At 32.5% G+C, this 17,513-nt stretch overlaps 3 protein-coding genes across 9 annotated transcripts; all 3 read left to right on the top strand.

The window, feature by feature from the left end:
- Nucleotides 1–1,220: 1,220 nt before the first annotated feature.
- LOC113848857 (two-component response regulator-like APRR3) lies at nt 1,221–6,749 on the top strand. 5 transcript variants are annotated; one of them, XM_027478220.1, is made up of 9 exons: nt 1,221–1,430; nt 1,538–1,762; nt 2,553–2,714; nt 2,808–2,938; nt 3,058–3,201; nt 3,573–3,687; nt 3,774–4,191; nt 4,863–5,640; nt 5,787–6,281. In XM_027478220.1, the coding sequence occupies exons 2-9, from the start codon at nt 1,555–1,557 to the stop codon at nt 5,925–5,927; spliced, it is 2,097 nt and encodes a 698-aa protein (XP_027334021.1). In that variant the 5' UTR covers nt 1,221–1,430; nt 1,538–1,554; the 3' UTR covers nt 5,928–6,281. The 5 variants fall into 5 exon arrangements, 4 of the variants coding, with proteins under 4 accessions (XP_027334021.1, XP_027334020.1, XP_027334019.1 ...); XM_027478219.1 differs by having other exon boundaries at nt 1,224–1,430; nt 3,513–3,687; nt 5,787–6,279; XM_027478218.1 differs by having other exon boundaries at nt 1,224–1,430; nt 1,510–1,762; nt 3,513–3,687; nt 5,787–6,279.
- Nucleotides 6,750–8,152: 1,403 nt separating this feature from the next.
- On the top strand, nt 8,153–8,860 carry LOC113851066 (NDR1/HIN1-like protein 12). The gene has a single exon (XM_027481553.1). The coding sequence runs from the start codon at nt 8,153–8,155 to the stop codon at nt 8,858–8,860; it is 708 nt and encodes a 235-aa protein (XP_027337354.1).
- Nucleotides 8,861–12,948: 4,088 nt separating this feature from the next.
- On the top strand, nt 12,949–16,600 carry LOC113849365 (metal tolerance protein 1-like). 3 transcript variants are annotated; one of them, XM_027479229.1, is made up of 3 exons: nt 12,949–13,091; nt 13,221–13,265; nt 15,216–16,600. In XM_027479229.1, exons 2-3 carry the CDS (start codon nt 13,242–13,244, stop codon nt 16,458–16,460), a joined length of 1,269 nt encoding a protein of 422 aa, XP_027335030.1. In that variant the 5' UTR covers nt 12,949–13,091; nt 13,221–13,241; the 3' UTR covers nt 16,461–16,600. The 3 variants fall into 3 exon arrangements, with proteins under 3 accessions (XP_027335030.1, XP_027335031.1, XP_027335032.1); XM_027479230.1 differs by having other exon boundaries at nt 13,041–13,091; nt 14,845–16,594; XM_027479231.1 differs by lacking the exon at nt 12,949–13,091 and having other exon boundaries at nt 13,242–13,254; nt 15,280–15,809; nt 15,966–16,550.
- The last annotated feature ends 913 nt before the right edge of the window (nt 16,601–17,513 follow it).

The following is a 17,513-nucleotide window of genomic DNA, read 5'->3' as shown; positions in this document are numbered from 1 at the left end:
TCGTTTGTTTTAATGAAAAAGAGTTATGTTAAAATGGAAAGTTGCAAGAATTTTTTTTTTTGTGTTTAGTTGTTGTTTTATATGAGTGAAAAATATTTTTTGTGGTATCTACTAAAAAAACATTTTCACAGGTGAGATTTTGTATAGAAAAAGTATTCAGATTTTTTATGTTTTATTGAAAATAATTTTAAATAATATAAAAAATTTAAAAATAATTAAAGAATTACGTAAATTTTAAAAATTATATTAATATTTTAATTTAACTTTTAAAATTTTTATTTTTATTATAAAAATATTTTTTATACAAATTATCTATTTTTATATTCTCTTTTTTATTCGTCTAAATAATTTTTTTCATTATTTTCTCTTTTATTTTTATCCATCCAAACAACTCATTTTTTTCATCCCATTTCTTATATTTTTTTTTCTTACCATATATTTTTCTACTTATTTTCTTCCTATTCATTTTCTATTACATCCAAACATTGCACGCAAACATAGCATAAAGGTTCATCAGGCTGTGCTAATCTCGATAATTTTAGTTAATAATATAATTTTTATTAATTATCATAAAATTAAAAAGTATTTTTAAAAAGTATATGTATTTAAATTGAAACATTATTATTTTTTAGAAATAATATTTAAATTAAATACGAAATTAAAATAATAAAATTTTATAAAATATTTAAGATGTAGTAATCATATTTTAATTAATATTTGTTAAAAATATAATTCTTAAAATATAAAAAAAATTACATGACAAGCATTCCCTAATGTTAAATTTGACTAACCAATAATAATAAAATTTTATTAAAAATATTTAGTATATTTTTATATACTTAATATATTAAATATTTTTTATAAAAATATTTTTTTTATTCTTAACTCTAATCTTTAATTAAAATAAATGATAAAAAGGGGGTTAAACTAAGCATATCAAAGAAAGGAATGTAACGTGTTATAAAAAAAGAAGAATAAAATCCGGGACGGTCCACGTGTGAATCGGGGCACCACAAGATGAAAGCAAATATGGTAAAAGAAAAACCGGCGATACTGTGGAGAAAATTATCGTGGCGAAGGAGGTGACAGAAGAACAACACGTGTCCAAAGGTGGAGCCCACGCATTGGGTGAAGATCACCTCAAGAACCACACATTAGAAAAACGGATGGTCCAAGTGGTGCCACGTCATCATAGCAGTAGCGATGAACCTTTTGATGATCCAGTGTGAGATGTAGAGATTTTGATGAGAAGATATTTTTAACGATTTTCGCGGTTGTGGGCGAAAGCAGGTTGGTGGCAGCAACAACAAGCGCTGAATCTGTATCTGAGTTGGAAGCACACAAGGGGCGGTTTCCGAATCACTTTTTCTCTTCCACTTATATTTCGCGGTTTTTTCAGATTTTTTTCTTTTACTTCTTAAGGGGATGAGGTTGAGGTCAATTTTACTTATCTTTCTCGTTTTATTTTTCGCTTCTTCTTTTTCTCTCTCAACCGTTGTCACCGATTAGGGTTCTTCTTTTGACCTGTGGAATGCAGCATGTTGTTGTTCGAAAATGGCTAAAGTGACCGAGTTAAACGGCGTTATGAAAGAGACGGAGGTGGAGCAGAAACGGAATAACGATGATAACGGTGATCGCTCTGCTGAAGTAGTTCGATGGGAGAGATTTCTTCCTCGTGTGGCTCTCAGAGTTCTTCTTGTAGAAGCTGATCATTCTACTCGCCAAATCATCGCTGCGCTTCTTCAGAAATGCAGTTACACAGGTTCTTATTCTCTTATCTTAAGGAACTTTTCGTCGATTTTGCTATTTATTGCGTTTTTTTTTTTGCTGGATAATGTTTGTTGCATTGTTTTCGTTAGTTGCTGTTTGCTTGCGAAAATTTAACTTCTGAAATTACATTGCATGAACGAGTCAATGACAGTAACATCTAAAGGACGATTTTGTTCGACTTTCACGCGTTAGATTTGGTCATCATCGTCAGTGACGTAGGTCAATGTGCCATAGATTTCTATTTTATCTTTTCGGGAAAGTAGTGTGTGTTTGCAGTTATGATAAGTTGATTACGAGTGTATGAAAAGTGAGTCTTCTATTTTGTCTTTATGTTTGAGAATCTCTGTTTTTTCTGTTATTCATAGGTTTATTCGTTGCTGTGTTCACACTTCAGTGTTTTTTTTTATGTTTTGTTGTAAAAAAGACACAATGAGCCTAATTACCTGAACCGTAATTTTATATTTTTAACCGGATAGAAATAACGTTGGCAACATACTCCAATTGTTTTAATTTTTCCCCTATCCTTGTAAGTAGTGTATTTATTTGTACCATAACTTACGGATGTTTTGGCGAGATACAGGAGGAAAAATTTTGTAATTTTAGTGGCGTAAAATATATGTCGTGATTTGGTATATTTTGTTGGTATATCATACAGTGATTTCTTTTTACGGAAAGGAGGAAGAGGGGATCTGATAACGCGAAGCATTATTGCTGATCCAATTTCAGCCCAGCATTATTGTTTTTATGGCTTACTTATTTCTTTGTAATCTTTTTTGTTACAGTTATTGCGGTTCCTGATGGATTAAAGGCATGGGAAACGTTGAAGAGGAAGGCACCTGATCTAGATCTCATTTTAACAGAAGTGGAGTTACCGGCAATATCTGGATATGCACTTCTTTCTTTAATCATGGAGCATGAGATTTGCAAAAACATTCCTGTCATAAGTATTTTCACTTGTTACTATGTATTCTTAATATTGTTGTTAGATAGAAATGGCAAATGAGCTCAGGTTTATTCTCATGGTGTGCAATGTGCAGTGATGTCTTCCCATGATTCAGTTGGCATGGTGTTGAAATGCATGTTAAAAGGGGCATCTGATTTTCTTATAAAACCCATTCGGAGGAATGAGCTTAGGAACTTGTGGCAGCATGTATGGAGAAGGCACGCTGTATGTCCTATTTTTCAATAGTTTTTACATTTCTTTCTTCTTTTATTGTGGCTTACTAATTTAGCATGTATTTACTATTTACTAATTTCTTTCTTCTCTACTGAATGTTATTTATACAGATTAGCACTCCTCCTCAAAATACATTTCCACAAAAAAAACTTAAAACTGCCTCAGAAAACAATTCTGCAAGCAATAAATCTAGTGGTTCTGTGGCTTCCTCAAAGAAAAACAATGAATGCAGTGAGAGATTGAGTGAGGCTCAAGTAAGTTCCACTACCCCAATTTTACCAAATTTTATCTTGTAACACTATCCTTAGATATGTCAATTTTCTTTAGACATGGATGCATTGGGTGTAAAGTGATTAACTTTTAATCGGATAAAATTATTTCTGAAATTTTATCTACATTTTTTACTCATTTCTTGGCTTAGGTAAACATTTAAAATGTGCAACCTAAAATCTATTGTGCAATGCATTTACAAACCACTTAGCTTTGAGGAAAATATATTTTCTGGATAGGTTTTGCTGTGTGAAACTTTACATTTAAACTACAAGTTTTGCAATTTCTTGTGCAGAGCACTTGTACGTCACCCCCAATTTTGGAAGCTGAAAGTACATATGTGGAAAATATGCAGGATGTGTCCCAGCTAAAGAGTTCTTCTAAATCGAGTGAGATTGATGATGTGGTGAAGCATGAAGATTTTACCAAAATTGAAAGGGAATCAGCTAAGCAGAACGGTGAAGCTGGAGGTATTCAAATTTCTCTCTTTTTATACTTAGAATTTGTTTTTATCTTGTTCTATGTATTGACAGTTATGTCATCTACTGAAAAACAGTTGCTGCAGAGATATCAATTACAATTGCACCAGAAGCTGCAAAGTACAATGAAACTTTTGAATTGACAGATTTAAGGCTAGAACAAGTTCATGGTTGTGCTGAAACTGCAAACAAGGATGAAATTTTAAGATCTGACTTAGGCAGAGACAATCCTGGTATTAATACTGAGATACATGAATGCACTAATGAGCAGGTAGAACATTCTAAAGGAGCTATTGACTTGATTACCAAGTTTGAGAATCTTTCAAAGCACCACAATGAAAACTGCGGTCGTGGTAATGCAACCAAGTTTGACTGTGATACACAACTAGGACTTTCTTTAAGAAGAGATTTTCCTGGCAGCTCATGTAAAAAAGCACGTGAAACAACTGAGGAAACCCAAAGATTGAACCATTCAGATACTTCTGCTTTTTCTTGGTGAGTTCACCGTTTTTATGTGACTTTTTTAGTTCTGAAATTATATGTATCTAAACCAGATGTCATATGATATTTCCTTTGACTATTAAAGAAAAAAAATTTAATCAGTAGAAGAAAATTATTCATGGATTTCTGTTATTTTATTTTTCACATTTGCTTTCTTGGCCTTTGCCGGTCTTGTTTATTCTGTTCTATATGTAGGATTAACATTGGTGAAACCTGAGTAAATGGTGATTTGGACTGAAACATAATTTTGAGAGCCTGGGTCAGTAGAGAATCCAAATGATGGTAACTATAGTTATGCTCCTAAAATATTAAGATATTTGGGTGTTTTTGTCCAGTTATCACTTATAAGCAATAAGAAGAATTCTTCAAAGACACGTTATCAACCAATTGGAATTGTTTTGTGAAGTTTATAAATCAAATAAAAATTGTACAGGTCTGCCTTTTTGTTTCTTTTGTTGAACAATACATTTCTGCAGTTCCCTTAAATCCTTTCTCCCCACCCAAATAATAGTTATTCTTAGATTTCATCCTTACGTGACTAGAAATCAGCATCTAATCCTTCATTCAAAAGGATTTTTCCTATTGATCTATTCAATCATCAACATTCAATAATTCTTATTAATCACACAGATTTTCTGATGATGAGTGACAATTTCTATATGCAGGTATAGTAATAGTAAGTTATTGCAGCCTCTTTTTCCAACACAATCTATTACGGCTACCAAAGTAAACAACCCCATTGTGGTTTCTGATGAATCTCATAAATTGTCTGAAATTACTTCTGGTAATTATTGCAACTATGGTTGCACAGATCAGAAGCAGGAGAATATGACCAGTACAGTCATTGGTCAGTGTAGCCAAGTTAGACCAAAATCATCTACCAGTCATTCTGGACTGTTACCTGCTACAGGGGTTATTTCTGATCTTAAGTCTAAGGGCCATGGTAATGCTTTCACTTCTGTGTTCCGAGCACAATCTGGTATTCGTTCCATGTGGAATCCGAAACCAGTCTGCCAGAAAGAGAGTTCTCCCTTTCCCACAAGTATTTCCTCCCACTCCAATCCTGAAAGTCACAACTCAGATCAACGATATGACTGGTCCAATGAAGCTACCCATGCTTATCTTAATCACAATGTAAAGGATAATATTCATTCGGATCTTGCAAGGCATGATTCTCCTGCTGCTGATCGAAGTGCTGGTAATAGTTTATGCCATGACACTGCAAATCGTATTAGTAGTAGTGCATATGGAAGCATGGGCAGTGGGAATGATGGAGATGCTACTTCAGCAATGGTATCCAGGAACAACCCTGAAGGTTTTAGTGATAATAGTTGCCATAATTCTGATGGATTAAGAGTGACAGATTCTCATCGCTACAGTCAAAGAGAAGCAGCTCTAACAAAGTTTCGGCTTAAGCGGAAAGAGAGATGCTATGAGAAAAAGGTATTTTGACCAGCACAAATACTGTTAGTAAAAAGCTACTTTAAAATTATTTATGGTAAATCTATATCTATGATTGTAGTTGGCTTGGAAACTTCTATAGCATGTTTACTAAAGAACTTACGAAGTACTCTAATTTCTTTGTTCAGGTTCGATATCAAAGCCGGAAAAGACTGGCTGAGCAGCGGCCTCGGGTCAAAGGGCAGTTTGTACGCCAAGTACACAATGATCATCCAACCACTGGTGCCATTACAGCTGACTTCAACACTGATTGCATTAACTACGATTAGCAGTAGGGTGTAGTGTATGAGTGTCTGGTGAAATCTGTTTTTCTTGAAGCATTGGGCAAGAGAGAAGTCCACTAGGGACATAGCTAAAGGGTAGGGTTAAGCATTCTTAGGTGTTTGTTTTCTTCTGGATTTTATTTTGACTACCACTTACAAGTTTACCATTGTAATTATTTAGTCCGATTGGTTTGATTTTACCTGTGCATATGTTTCTTGGTTGTATACCAGTATGGGTTTGTAATTACATAGGTTGTAAGTTTCAGTATGAAAATGGAACCATCTTTTTTGCTTTCGGTATCTTGCCCACTGTTTTAAACTCGGATCACACACGTCTCATCTATTGCAATTGTAAATTTTACCGACACCGTTGTTAAGTATCTAATTAAGTGTGTGCCTTTTATTAATATACTGTCATGCGTTCCCCTCGCATGGTCATGTTCAACTTTTCTGTTTCCTTGTCTCTCCACTTGGTAGATTGCAACGCGGTTGAAACAGAAATTCTGAACATAATGGGAAGAAGCATCTTCTTAGCTCGTTTGTGCGGTGTGAATGTTTGGCTATGGCTGCTTTTGCAATCGTTTTGAAGAGCGATCAATAATGTGCACTTGTGGTCCAGATTCCAAAATGGGATTGTGAAAAGTTGTAGGACATTGTGGGACTGGACTAAACATGCGTAAGATTGAAGTGGAAGCACGTTATTTGTAATCAGCGCTTGTACTTTGCATTGCATTCAGAAATTTATCATTTGAATCTTATCCATTCACCCGTGAAAGGGCTACATCGAGCCACATCAACTTCTTTGGCTATTCTTTTTAGTTAATCCTTGACATCCTCTCTCTTCGAGTTCATTTTGTCCCTGTTCTCCAATTTTGGCGTTTTGTTTATTTTTGTGAAAAAAAAAAAGTCAAATCAAATCATTCACCAATATGGCTTCAAATTTTAGCCTTTGTTTGGAGGTTTAGAAGTTTAGAATCAGAAATAAGATTAACAAAAAATAAATAAATAAATTTAGGAATAAGATAGGTTTATGGTAGATCTTAAAGAATTTATATATAAGGAGATTTTCATGAAGAGGACAAGCAAACTAGACACCACGTAAATCAAATTCAAAACATTGATGCGTTAAAAAAATGAGTCTTTACTACTTAATCATATATTGCTCAAATTATCCATTTTCATTTAATACAGCTCGCATAAGAGTCTCCTTCTTCTGGTGTAAGACCTTTTCTCTTGTATCCCTCTCGAGTGAAGCCTATTCTCATGTGGGAAGCTTTTTCTTTCATCCACGAGTATTTATTAATGATGACACTATCTATACTTGTACTGTTGCTAATTTCCTTAACGGGACACATTTCCTAACTTTCACATCATCGGTCTCACGTACAATTAACACACTCAACAGAGCACAAGTGATTCTATTAATTATTTACTATTGAAATATATCTTTTTCTTGTCCCTCGAGTTAAAAAATCACACTTCATTAAAAAATTTCTCCTCCCTTTTAAAATGGTAACATTTTACTAGTTTTTCTTTGTTGAGGTGTGTTTTGAGGTGACAAAGGAATGGATTGATTAGGGAGAAGTGAATATTGAAAATCCAACCAGATGCATGCAGATACTCCTTACATTATCCATTCACATTAGGTTGCTTATGATGTGCATCATTATTGCTCTATTCTGTTGTTATATTCATGCATTATATATTCATTGAACCTCATTATTTCACGTAACTTTTTTATACACCCACCTTCATATTATTTGGAAAAGCGTTTCTTTTACTCTACCTTCTGTACCTCGATCTAACATTTTACGAGGATAGAAATGATTCGTATTGTTAATTTACGGCATTCTTATTTACATAACGTTAGTAAAAGAAAAAAAAAAGAAAGAAAGAAAAGAAGCTTGAATAAAGACAAAGCAAGGCATAAAACAGAAAAAAGTAAAACACATAGCATCATGTATAGGAGTGAGGTGGTCAGTGATTAACCATCGATCTAATAAAAATAAAACGAGAAATGCGAGCTTATACTTTGATTCTAAGTTTCCCTGCTAATTCCATCTAGAGTCCCATATAAATTTCCTTTCACTTTTTCCACTTGTTCTCACTACCCACAAGTCACAACCCCCCTCTTTCTTTTACTAGCTGTCACAAATAGCCATATTCACACACACACACACACGCACTTGGACACACACAACCCCTTTAACTAGAGATCAACGAGTCCTTCCATGGAAGACATGCAAATACAACATCAAGAAGACCCAACCCAACAACAACAACAACAACAACATCACCAATTCCGTGGCAAAGTGCCCCAACAGCTGGTGCACAACATGGACAAAGGTATACCTCGTTTCAAACCCAATGCTCCAAAACGTGAACACTGCATATGCATCACCGTTTTCCTCCTCTTACTTGGTATCATAATCCTCATCCTCTGGCTCGCCTACCACCCCTCTAAGCCAAGCTTCACGGTGGCCAGCGCCGCCATCTACGGCCTCAACACAACCTCACCGCCACTCATGTCCATCACCATGCAATTCAACATCCTCATACGGAACCCAAACAAGCGTGTCTCAATTAACTTTGATAGGCTTTCTGCATATGTGTCCTATAGAAACCAACCCATCACACCACATGTCATGTTGCCACCACTCTTCTTAGAGAAACACAGCACCGTGTCCTTGTCGCCGGAGATCGGAGGCATGCCGGTGCCGGTGTCGGAGGAGGTCTCCAATGGGTTGGCAATGGATGAGACATATGGGGTAGTGGGTGTGAAACTTGTCTTTCTTGGAAGGTTGAGGTGGAAAGCTGGTGACATAAACTCTGCACATTATGGTTTGTATGTGAAGTGTGACATTTTGATGGGTTTGAGGAAAGGTTTTGTGGGTCAGGTTCCTCTTCTCGGAGCTCCAGTTTGTGATGTGGATACTTGAAGCTAGGCTACTTCATCTGATTAATAAAGTACAATGTGCATGCATGCATGTATCTTAATGATATTGATCTTTTCCTACATTAATTTTAGTGTTCTGTTTTTCTTTAAAACCAGAAAATTTGATATATTCAAGTTGGATTTTGTACTTTGGAGACTTGTTTTTTGTTTTTGAGTGCTAGTCTGTAACAGAAGATAGAGATTTGATTATTTGATGTACTTTGAGTCACATTGTACAATGTCATATTATGGATATAGAAAAACCAGGATTAATTACGAATTATATGTATGTGTGTGCACGTACAATATGAGTCTGTTATTAGAGTAATGATACTCACAAAAAAGAATTGTTAGCACACAATGTGTTGGCGCACAGGGGAATCAAAGTTTGGACGCGCGGGGCTTCATGCAGCAAAGTCTCTGTCTCACGTAAACTGTTTTGCTTTTGTAAAGCGAGGGACATACTGTTTATCATTGAGTTTACATATTTCAACGATTAAAAATTGATGTTGTATGTGTCACTGAATAATATTATTATCTTTTTGTATTTACGTATCTTAGAAATACGTCTCAATTATAAATAAATTAATATCCAAAAGTTTCCCCTTATGTAGTGATTAAAGAGACATTTTCCTTTATCATTTTAGCTCTCGTCTTTGCTTCATGAAAAGGAAAGAGATTGTAATTGAACTTGTTCACTAAGAAAGGAAGAAACATGGGTAAGTTTTTTATCAGGGTCTCGGTTACAAAACTTGGTAAAAATAAGTAAAAGAAAACCGAGTTCGGAAATGGTTTGATTTCCCTTGCTAGTTTATTTAGTTTTCCTTCATTTTAATCTTATTTTAATATCACTGATATGTTGAGTTTATTCTTCTTGATTTTCATATTCAAAGGATTATTATATTAAATTATTCAGTAACGAATTTCCATTTCTTAACTTCTTCGGCCCCATATGAAACTAGTCTTAGAACTGCTTTTGTTCTCACATCGCCATTTGCATCAATCAGCTGCATATAAAAATCGCTATGTAATTTAAAAATATAATGTAATAAAATACCTCACTAATAAGTGTGAGGTATCTTAAGTGAGAGTAATCAGTAATCAAACCTTCCTAATGCAAGTTAAGTGAGGATAACTTGAATGAAAAGATCCATATATATATATATACTCATTCTATTAACTTTTGGATCCCATGAACCACCTAACAGTACATCGCACATATGATCGTTTTATTTTGTCCCACAAAAAGTGGATTTTCAATAGCAGGGTTCTTTTACCGCAGGTTGGATGAAAAATTGGACAAAGGTCTTTGGAAAACATAGATAGATCGAAGTGATTTAGTATATCATTTTTGTGTTTACATGAAATATAATTAAGATTTGAAATGTTTAGCCAAAATATTACCTTTTGGAGTCCCCCTTTTTTTTTAATTGTTTTGAATATTCTTTTTTCAGTTTATTTATAAGATCTTTTCAACCAAATCATATATATTTTTAAAAAGTTATTAAAAGTAATTAATATATTTTTAAAAAATCCATTACAACATTCTATATCTTTAGGTAATTCAAATTCTAAAAATATGTTTTTTATTAAGAAGTTCAAAATGATATATCTAAAAATATTCTAAAATTATATTCATCATAATAACGGTGCACTAAAAAAATAATTATATATCTGCCCAATTAATGCCAAGTCATACCACAATTAATTTGGATAATATTTTATTTTTGTCTTCTGAAGCATTGACGGTGGTGATGGTCAAAAGAATGTTATATTCGAATTGCTTCTGCCCCCAAATAATATAAACAAAAAGTCAAATGAAGCAATGGATCAACGTAGAGCAAACAATATGGATGTGTCAATTCACACGTTGCTTTTAAAAAATAACAAAAATATGAAAAAAAATGTGTTTTTTTAATTATTAAAACTAAAATAAAAATATTCATATCGATCTTAAGATCACGATGTGGCAATATATAGCAACAAAACAAAAACACGTAATAATTATAATATGACTATGACGTGGAATCTCCCAAATTTTTCTAGACAGAATGTGATTGTTTATCGGTAGTCCATTCTTGAAGAAAAAAACAAGAGCCTTTATTAATGCACGATAGAATTTGGGTCTATGATTTCTAAACATCATCATTGTACTCTTCAATCAAACATGATCCAATCAGTCTGCATGATAGCTATAGCCTATGTTCACTGAATATTTATTGTCAGTAAAATGAATTTTGAATGATTGTATAATTTTATAAAATCCATTTAAATTGAAACTAAAATAACTAAAGTGATTCATATTTACATATTTTTTATTTTTAAATCAAGCATATAAAATTATTGATTTGATATAAAAATTAGTTTTTTCTTTCTCAAATATGCTTTTAAGAATAAACTTTATTTTAATCAAAATAATTAAACATAAATTTCTTCTATCTAAATCAGATTAGACATGCTCAAAGATCAATTTGGGTATTTTTAGAGTGGGGTTTAAGATAGTCTTATAAATCAGCCACCCTCCGATGACACTTTGTCTTTATAGGTTTGTTAGCTTAATTTTAACTTCTAATGTAAAATTTTTGTTCTTTTCACTTATTTATACTCACAAATTAGTTAATAAACTGAGAATGAATCAATATAAAAATTTGAGAAAAGAAACCTCTGGTAATAAAAAAATAAATATTTAACTAATGCATGATTGATTTATTAAAAGTCACTTTCTCAACGCTATATATATTTGTTCATAGATTTTAAAATAAATCACACCTTAGTAAAATTACTTGCTTTAGGGAGACTGCACCCTCAATTTAGCTTATATGGATTTTGTTCTATTTTAGTACCTTAGACGTTAATTTTACTATTTGGAGATCGAAATATGTTTCTAGCAAGCTATCTATATGTTAAACAGTGACGAGATATTCATGCAATAAATATTTCGATATTTATGTATGACATGTTTTTTAATTTTAAATTCAAAAAATTACATATTATTTATGATAAAAAAATAGTATTAATATATTAAGTTTATGTTAATAAATTAATTTATATGTTTTTTAAATTATTAATTTTAAATTTATTTATTTAAAATATAAATTTTATTTTCTTCTCTCTTTCAAAATTAATATTTTTTAAAATAAAATATATAAATTAATGTATTAACATAAATTTAATATATTAATCATGCATTTATTGTTATAAATAATATATAATTTTTTAATTTAAAATTAAAACATATATTCTTTTCTCCAAAAAATTTCTTCTAAAAATATCTTTAAATAAATATTAATAACACACTCTTTATTAATTGATTAAAATTTATTAGAAATATAAAAATATTAATTTAAAAATAAAAAGTAAGATTTATATAATTTTAATAAATTTTAATTAATAATAATATACATGTTACAACCTGTGTGTGATAGAGTTGGTAACATTACTCAACGACTTCAAAGAATCCTTAGACGCAAAGGATGCTGCATGTGCAAACATATGATTCTACATTTAAAATTAAATATTTAAATAAATGTTAAATTAAAAGAGTTAAAACAAAATTTGAAGTAGGAATGAAATTATTAATCTGAGAAAAGAGAAAAATAAATTAAAAATAAAAAAGGTTAAATTATAGTCTAGTCATGACAAACACGTGAGGCGTCACGACAAAACAAATAATGATCTACACGCATTATTAGAAAAGATATTCGCTTTTCTAAATTTATTAACTTTATTATTTAAGTATTTAAAATTAATACTTTTTTATTAAAAATATACTATTTATTATACTATTATTTTTAAAATAATAAAAATATTTTTAATATCTATCTTCAGTCTCAAGTTAACAATTTTTGAAAAAAGTGTTTAAAATAATTATTCTCTTAAATAAATGAAAACAATTATTGACATGAAAATATGAAGTGCTCTCCGTTTATGAATCAATGGAAAAACACAAGCAGTAATCAGTGGATTACAGTATAAAAAAAACCAATTGACATTTTTTGAATAATATTTACATTTAATAATAAGAATAAAAATAAAAATATTTACCTAACAGAATTAAAAGATTGTTATGGATAAAACAAAAAATATATATATATAATTTTGGAATGTAACAAATTTGTTTAAACTTGAAACTAACCCGAAAAGAGAGTGAGTGACAGAAGAAGGGATTCAGAATCAGAAGCAGCAAAGACGGAAGGAGGAGGGGATCCAGAACGGTCGCACCCATCTTTGGAAAAGTGCGTCCAAAATCCTTTTCATTATTCTGTTCCATTCTATACCCTTTTTCTCTTCTTTCTCTTTTCCTTATCTCGTTTCTTATACCCATTTTCTTTTATTCAGAAACACTTTATTTTTAATATGCGCAGAATCGCGTTTTGATTTTGAAGATGGAAGCACAACGTCGAAACCAAGTGAGTAATAGCATTTTTCGCTACGAGATTCAATACTCATATCTTGTTTCGTCGATTTTTATTTATTTATTTTGAATGGTTTTGATTTGAGGTTGTGTAGTGTGTGTGTTGAATCGGTTTTGGTGGCCGATGAAGTGGTTGTTTCTTTAGCTTGTGGTTTTAAATTTTAACCCTTGTTTAGCTGAATCCTTACTGTTGTTGTTATGCTGTTGCAACCTTTTCTTTGTCATGATCCTAGAAGCTTCTATTTGATGTTAAAATTTTATGTGAATACAGGATATTTGAGTACCTAATCAACTCAATGCTTCATTTTTTTTTGCATAATTTATTTATCTGTATTTATGTTCAGCCCGCGAAGGGTAAATGTACTGTTTTCTGCTGACTTGATTATTATGCTGTTTTGTTTTTTGTGCTTCAAGGATTCTAAGAAGTCAAGTTGTTACTTGTTACCTCTTTCCCTTTTCCTATTTATATTATTTATCTTGTACAAGAATGCCAAAATTTAATTTTCTTCATCTATTTGTTTTTGGTTTTCCGTTCTCTGTTTTCTCCGCTGTGTTTGGCTTAGGTTTATGTTATCTGTCGATTTGAACTTTAATTGATCTTGATGCCTGTTGTTTGTGGATGCCTTGTTCTATGCTTTTGTGAACTATGCTTATAATATAACTAATGCATATGCATTTTCCTGCACGTGTGATATTATTCTTTGAATCCCTATTTGTGGGGTGAATGTTAACCTTTGCTGAGCTTGTCGGTTATTAAAACATCGCTGAATGAATGCATGAACTAAAGCTCATCTCACTTTGTGTTTCTTCATTTTGGCAAAGAATAGTGTATTTTTGCTCTTTAGTTACAATTTATTTGCATTTAGTTATTTGTTTTGGTAAAGAAATTATTCAGTCCTGGGTTTTAAATTTGTTTTACACGATATAAATTAATCAGTCAGTGAGATTGTCATGTTTCAATCAATGAACTCTATCTTTAAAATGTATATCAATTGTGTAAATTAATTAGTGAATTATGTTATCATGTTTCAACAACCAAATGACTAGTCTAAACATTATATGATTGACTAGTTATCAGGTTAACAATTTAATTTACTAATGCATATTGATGCCCTACATTTATAATCAATGGATTGTTACGTCATAAAGCTGTTACTTTTATAAGTATTTGAGCTGGAATTGTAATTGTAACCAGATGCTGTTCAATGCTTTCTGATTTGATGGAGTATTAGTCAGAGTATGTTCTGACCAATTCCTAAAGTATCTTTCTTAAGTAGTAATTTCATTGTGTCTCAGTTTAAGTTAAGAAGGTTTGTTTATTTTGAAATGTGGTTATGATGTTTACATCTTAATTCCTTGAGTTGAGCATAGAGACCCAAGTATCCATTGAATGCAAAAAACAACATATTTTTTGTTTTTCCTTTCTTAATCTTAAGGAATTTTCATATATGTAGACTATCTCTCTCTCTTTCAACTGAAAGAAAGCGGGTATATTTTATTTTCTCATATAAAATGGTTTTATTTGACTTTGATTTTCTGCTCAGAGTACTCAAATTGTTGCTTATGAATTGTAGACTATAAAGCACAGAAAAGGAGATGGACACAGACATGGGCTATTGATTTGGATAACTGAGTGAGCCAAAAATAAAGAATGTCATCTAGAACTCTGAATTGATTTTTAAAATCGTTTAAGCTAATGTAGGTATTAGATGTACAATTGAATAATGGTTGATACAACTGCTCATAGTGGTATCATCAAACCCTACGTTTTTTGCCAGTTTTCTTTTAATTACTTATTCTACTTTTAGAACAGTATACCTTGGGATCAGTCCAGGTATACTGTACGGAATCATTGATGGTTGATATAATATATTCTTGTTTCTGTTTAATGCTTGGAGGAGTGTATCCAACTCAGTCAATGTTGTATTTTCATTATATATTGCAGATGGAAGCACAAAGCTCTCAGCATGCACAAGTTATTGAAATCAGTGGAGATTTGCCTAATGTAGGAAGGAAGGTTTGCGGTGAAGCACCATGTGGGTTTGCAGATGCTGGATCCATCTCTAAGGATTCTGAAGAACGATCAACTTCTATGCGAAAGCTTCTCATGGCAGTGGTCCTTTGTGTTGTTTTCATGACCATTGAAGTAGTTGGTGGCATCAAAGCTAACAGTCTTGCAATATTGACTGATGCAGCACATTTACTTTCAGATGTTGCAGCCTTTGCCATCTCTTTATTTTCTTTATGGGCTGCTGGATGGGAAGCTACTCCTCGCCAGTCTTATGGATTTTTTAGAATTGAGATTCTTGGTGCTTTGGTTTCTATCCAATTAATATGGTTGCTTGCTGGGATTTTGGTATATGAAGCCATCGATAGAATCATTGCTGGTCCTAAAAGTGTCGATGGTTTTCTTATGTTTTTAGTTGCTGCATTTGGTCTTGTGGTTAACATCATCATGGCTTTGTTATTGGGTCATGATCATGGCCATGGACATGACGGTCACGGTCACGGACACGGTCATGATCATGGTCATGGCCACATTCATGGAATTTCAGTGTCTACCCATCATGATGCAAAGCATGGAAAAGATGAGCACCATCACTCTCATGAAGATCATACTCACCATCATGATGAAAAGCATCCAAATGATGCTCACCATCTCTGTCATGAAGATCACTTGGACCATCATCCTCACAAAGAGCTTGCTGAACCACTCCTTGGTGAATCAGAAGACGGATCTAAGAAGAAGAAGCAATGGAACATAAATGTACAGGGGGCTTATCTACATGTACTTGGGGACTCTATCCAGAGTGTTGGCGTAATGATCGGGGGAGCAATGATATGGTATAACCCTCGTTGGCAAATAGTTGATTTAATTTGCACACTAATATTTTCAGTAATTGTTCTGGGGACAACTATCAATATGCTGCGAAACATTTTGGAAGTCCTGATGGAGAGCACACCACGTGAGATAGATGCTACTCAGCTTGAACAGGGCCTGTTGAATATGGAAGATGTAGTGGCTGTTCATGAGCTGCACATCTGGGCCATCACGGTGGGAAAGATTTTGCTAGCGTGTCATGTTAAAATCAGACGTGAAGCTGATGCTGATGTTGTGCTGGACAAGGTTATAGACTATATCAAAAGGGTTTATAACATCAGTCATGTAACTATACAGATAGAGCGCTAGTTACTTTTTCCGAATATTTTTGTGCTAGTGATGATTAGATGGGAAGGATTTAGTTGGACTTGAGGCATTATGTTTCTGGAACTCTTTCTCTATGATAATAATACTTTCATATATTCATCTTTCTAGCAGTTTCTGAAACTCAATTTTCTCTATGATCTAGTACTTGATACATGTTCTTTCTGGAATTGAAACTCGACTTTCTCTATATAATAATACTTCCGTATTTTCTTCTTTCTAGCAGTTTAAAAGTGCAGATATGATCATAGAACATGTGCAAGCCAAATTTTTTATATCTGTGATATTATCAGATACTTTTATCACTCAATTTTTTTCCAGATTTATAGGAATTTCATTTTGTCGTTTTAAAACTTTATTTGATACAAATTTTCCTTGGTCATGTAAATGCATTTTTGGTGTTAGTTTTAAGGTGTCCCTTACGAACAAGATCAGCAACTATCATTTTTTGGGGTGCATTGCAAGACAAATTTTGTGCTTCACAAGCACGAGATAGAAAAGGTTCTCAACCGTCTGTTTTACTGGCAGCATCAATTGAACTTCTTGGAGCTATTAGTGGGCCAAACTCTTATGTTTTGAACATGCTAATATTTTGGTGAATCACCAAGTTTGCAAGTGATAAACAGCCCGTTTTCCCCCTTCCCGTGATGTCCTTGGCGAATAACGAAGATATTCTGTAGTCAATGCCTGAATAGGTATGAGTTTAATAATTTACTGGTAACAGTTGGTGTTACCTATGCATGAGTAACCCGTGTCGTTAATGCTGGTGCTAGAGACAAATTCCGAGTTTTGCACGATACAGAGTAGAGTAGGAGAATGCATGTTGAAAGGGTGTACTTACTATATGCGATGCAACTATTCCAAGCCAATTGTAAGAAAGTTAAGTTCTTATATTATTAATTATCCTTTACGTTCTTATATTTTAATTTACTTGTGATTTTAGTTTCTTTATTTTAATTGTTTATTTTAGTTTATATATTTTTTAATTATTCAAATTAAATTTTTCACCTTAAATTTTATTCAAGAATTAATAAATTT

Source organism: Abrus precatorius, unplaced genomic scaffold (assembly GCF_003935025.1).
Source record: "Abrus precatorius isolate BTA unplaced genomic scaffold, Abrus_2018 Scaffold9, whole genome shotgun sequence".
Classification (NCBI taxonomy): Eukaryota; Viridiplantae; Streptophyta; class Magnoliopsida; order Fabales; family Fabaceae; genus Abrus; species Abrus precatorius.
This window is presented reverse-complemented; position numbering and strand designations above follow the sequence as displayed.

Coding starts and splice junctions, on each gene's coding strand:
- LOC113851066 (XM_027481553.1), top strand. CDS start 8,153: ATGGAAGACATGCAAATACAACATCAAGAAGACCCAACCCAACAACAA.
- LOC113848857 (XM_027478219.1), top strand. CDS start 1,555: ATGGCTAAAGTGACCGAGTTAAACGGCGTTATGAAAGAGACGGAGGTG. Junction 2,715..2,807: donor CAAAAACATTCCTGTCATAA/GTATTTTCACTT, acceptor TGCAATGTGCAG/TGATGTCTTCCCATGATTCA. Junction 5,641..5,786: donor AGAGATGCTATGAGAAAAAG/GTATTTTGACCA, acceptor TTCTTTGTTCAG/GTTCGATATCAAAGCCGGAA.
- LOC113849365 (XM_027479230.1), top strand. CDS start 15,126: ATGGTTGATATAATATATTCTTGTTTCTGTTTAATGCTTGGAGGAGTG.